Source organism: Otolemur garnettii, unplaced genomic scaffold, assembly GCF_000181295.1.
Source record: "Otolemur garnettii isolate 467f Iridium unplaced genomic scaffold, OtoGar3 scaffold00007, whole genome shotgun sequence".
Taxonomy (NCBI): domain Eukaryota; kingdom Metazoa; phylum Chordata; class Mammalia; order Primates; family Galagidae; genus Otolemur; species Otolemur garnettii.
The window spans coordinates 10,588,218-10,591,828 of NW_003852402.1; the positions used below are offsets into that span (position 1 = coordinate 10,588,218).

Here is a 3,611-nt window from a genome sequence, read left to right on the forward strand (position 1 = left end):
CTTAGACACCAACTTGCAAGGGTCAGCTTGAATGCCACCTTGCAAGCCGTAGCTCTCTGAGGGTGACTCTGAGGTTCTCTCTCTGCAGGTCCCCTGAGGCCCCATCACTTCCTGTCTCATGAGGCCATACTTTTCCCTCCCCAAAGAATATAAATTCTAGGGACAGATTGTGTCTTTTGCATCCTGAAATCACCAGCACCAGCACTGTGCCTGGCACACAGTAGGTGCTCATTAAATGCTATGCTTAGAATCAAGAAGAAGAGAATTCTTGAAACTCTCAAGTTCTTGGAGAACAACCTCTGAGCCTGCCCCACAGACAGGAAGTGAGTCTGTAGCTGCAAGGGCCCAGGTCTCCTTCTGGAGGGCCCCCCACCCCTGCAGGTGCCCAAGGGGATGGTAGGGCCCAGCCCAGCACCCGAGGCCCCCCCCAGCTGCTCTGCAGGCCGCTTGCCCCGCCCTTTGTAAAGACCGTGGGGGCAGCAGCTTGGGCAAGTTCCCCTTCCGCTTCCTCCTGCCTCCTGCCCCATTGCTGCTACTCCTCAGACGGGCTTCTCCCGCCTCTCCACACCCCTGGTGCCTGCAGACACGCTCCTGGCCCTGAGCTGTCACCGCTGCCACCCTCCAGGCTCCAGAAACCATGCAGGCCATCAAATGTGTGGTGGTGGGAGATGGGTAGGTACCTGGCTGGACTTCCTCACAGCCCCTACTGGATGCTCTGGGACCTTCCCACCCTGGCAGCCTTGGGAAGCTCTCTGCCCTGCAGATGGAGGAAGCCCCTGCCCAGTGGATATAGGTGTCCCTGGGAGGCAGCAGTGAGGCATGCCTTCCTTCTCCCAGGGCCCAGAGGGAGCACCCTGGGGGGAGCTGGGGACAGTTTACTCTCTTTAGCCCACCCCATCCCAGGAGCCACCTGGGTGGAGGGTTGTAGGACTGTGAGTGTGATGCCTAGAGTCCCTTGCCTATAACTCAAAAGCTGGTAGCAGGTCTCCCAAGGAGATGAGCCTCGGTCTTTCACTCTGGACGCAGGTGCAGAGTAGGAAATCAAAAACCGGGCCTTTCCCCAGACTGACCTGGGCTCTAGGGATGGGCTTGGTGCTGCCGTATGGCCTTGGGCAAGTCACAGCACCTCTCTGAGCCTCAGCTTGGCCATCTGAGAAGAGGCCTATTCTGCTATTGTTGCTGTGGGGTCACTTGAGATATGCTGAGTGTCTATCTTGCTTGTAATGTGTGCTCAATAAATGTCACTTTGCCGTCCTTCCCTGCCTCTTTCCTGCCTTTTCCTTTCCCTCAGTGCTGGCTTGGGGACCTATGCAGGGATGTGCAGGGAGCAGAGGGGGAGGGAGCCACTGAGAGGCAGAACTAGGGAGGGAGGAGGGCGGGAGGGTGACTGCGGGGTCCAGGCTGGGCTGAGGCCCCTCCCCAGTTGTCAGAGCTCTGGGACCTCAGGCTGTCCTGTTCTGTTTGTGCCTCGGTTTCTTCATCTGTGAAATGATAGGTCCAATCTGTCAATCTGGTGCCTACCAGGAAGAACGTAGGGTCCTGCCCACAGGCCCACCCTGGGGTTTTCTGGAAGCCCATCCCTGCGTGTTCTAGCCAGGCAGGGCTTCTCATCCAGCTCTCCCATTGTATAGAGGGGCAGCCTGAGGCTTTGAGAGGCTCAGATCTCTCTCCTGGCCTGGGTCCCAGTGGCCCCGTCTCTGGCTCTGAACCCACCTTGGTCAGGCAGGCACTTTATCAAGCAGCCCTCAGCTGACTGTGCTGCATGGCTGTGATCTGCCACCCACCACTTGCTCTCTTCCGCTTTGTATGTGGTGGTGGAGGGAGGACGGAAGTAAGGGTAATGTTCTAGCCTTTCAAAGTTACCTTGGTGGCAGGGCCCTGGGGAGGGCATAGAGGAGAGGGAGGGTGAGCCGGGCCCTCGGAGCAGGAAGTGACAAAACCAAGCAGGGGGAGGGGGCCCAGAGCTGCCTCTCTGGTCACTGGGCTTTCCCGCCAGCCACCTGTGCCCCTGCCCAGCCAGCCTGGCAGGCCGAGGACAGAACAGCACAAATAACGATGATGGTCGCTTACTTGTTGCTTCCCATGTATCTGGCACTGGGCTTAGCCCCACCGTTCCATTTTATCCTCCCACCAACCCTAACTGAGATAAGGTCCATTTTACAGGTGGGAAAACTGAAGCTCAGAGAAATAACCTCACGGGGTTTGAACCCAGGCCTCTCTAAGCTGCTCTGCTCTGTGATAGGCAGGGGGAGAGCAGGGGCAGACCTTCCCTCACTGTCACTAGCAGCCGTGACACACCCATGCACTGAGCTCAGGGCTTTGACAGGCATTGTCTGATTTACCTCCTAGCCCACTCCTGCAAGGAAAGACTCATCCCCATTTTCTAGATGGAGAAACTGAGGCAAGGGAGTTTGTGCCCCTGGGTAGGTGGTGGATCTGGGATTTGAAGCCCAGGAATATGATGGTAGAGCCCAGCTTGGCACTAAGGGCCCCACGGCATTGTCTAAATGCTAACCCCTCTGTCCCATGTCACCTGGGCAAGCTTGTTAAAAATGCAGATTCCCAGTTCTGCCCACACCCATGGATCAGAATCTTGGGTCAGACCCTGAAGTCTTACAGGCTCTCAAGTTTGAGAATGCAGACATGGGGAGGCCCAGTGATCTGAGCTTGGGCAGATGCTGAGTCTTCCCACTGGGAAGTGGGCTCTTAGCAACCTCCCAGGCCCCACGCAAACCCATGACCTCCTGTGCTTTCTGTCTTTCAGAGCCGTGGGCAAGACCTGCCTTCTCATCAGCTACACCACCAATGCCTTCCCGGGAGAGTACATCCCCACTGTGTGAGTTCCTGGGTAGGGGTGTGTGCTTTCAGGAGGGGAGAGACTGTGCCAAGTTAAGCCCCTTTCCAGGCACTTCCCACGGTCCAAGCCAGTGTGGGCATTTGGGAGTCAGGTCAGAGCCACAATCTTCAGTCTGGTGGCTCTGCCTGATGATCCAGGGGTTGGGGAGGGGGAAAAATGCTGAGGGCTCTCAGAGCATCCTGGGAGTCGGGATGTGGAAGGGGTGAAGGGTTGGCAGTGGGCCTTAAGTGGGGCTTCTAAGAAAGGGAGGTGAAGGTGAGGGCTTGGACAGGGCAGGGGTGGGAGATACCCCTGGAGAAGTGGAGGAGAAGGGTGGCTGGATGAGGAGGTCATCTAGAGGGCCTGATTCCAAGGAGCATAGACACCAAGGGACAGGTGTGTGAGGCTGCAGAGAATCGCCCTCTGCAGGCCCAGCTGAGGCCCTACCCTCTGTTGTGGGGCCTGGAGGCTGGGCTGTCACCTGGCATGGTGGGAGGAATGTGTCAGCAGCAGACACAGGAGAGGAGTATGACTGGGGAGGCACCAGCCCCTCCCTAGCCAGACCTCAGTGCCCCCATCACCCCCAGAACAACTCCCTGGCCTGCACACTAGGGCACACTAGGGCCTGCACGATCTTTCCTCAATCTTCCCCCTGGCTCCATCACATCACTCGCTGCTTTGTTTTTTAGGCTGTCTGCTTCCTGCCCTTGCTGTTTGCACACACATTACCTGGGCATGTCTTTTCTCCTTCCCTCCCTCCCTCCCTCCCTCCCTC

General features: G+C 57.5%; 1 protein-coding gene across 1 annotated transcript in view; it reads left to right on the forward strand.

Annotated features, from left to right (window-relative positions):
* Window positions 1-490: 490 nt before the first annotated feature.
* Window positions 491-3,611, forward strand: part of RAC2 (Rac family small GTPase 2) — a 17,224-nt gene continuing 14,103 nt past the window's right edge. The window contains exons 1-2 of the mRNA XM_003783235.3: window positions 491-672; window positions 2,765-2,836. Of these exons, the coding sequence (XP_003783283.1) occupies window positions 638-672; window positions 2,765-2,836 (107 nt within the window). The 5' untranslated portion in view covers window positions 491-637. The remainder of the gene's footprint in view (window positions 673-2,764; window positions 2,837-3,611) is intronic.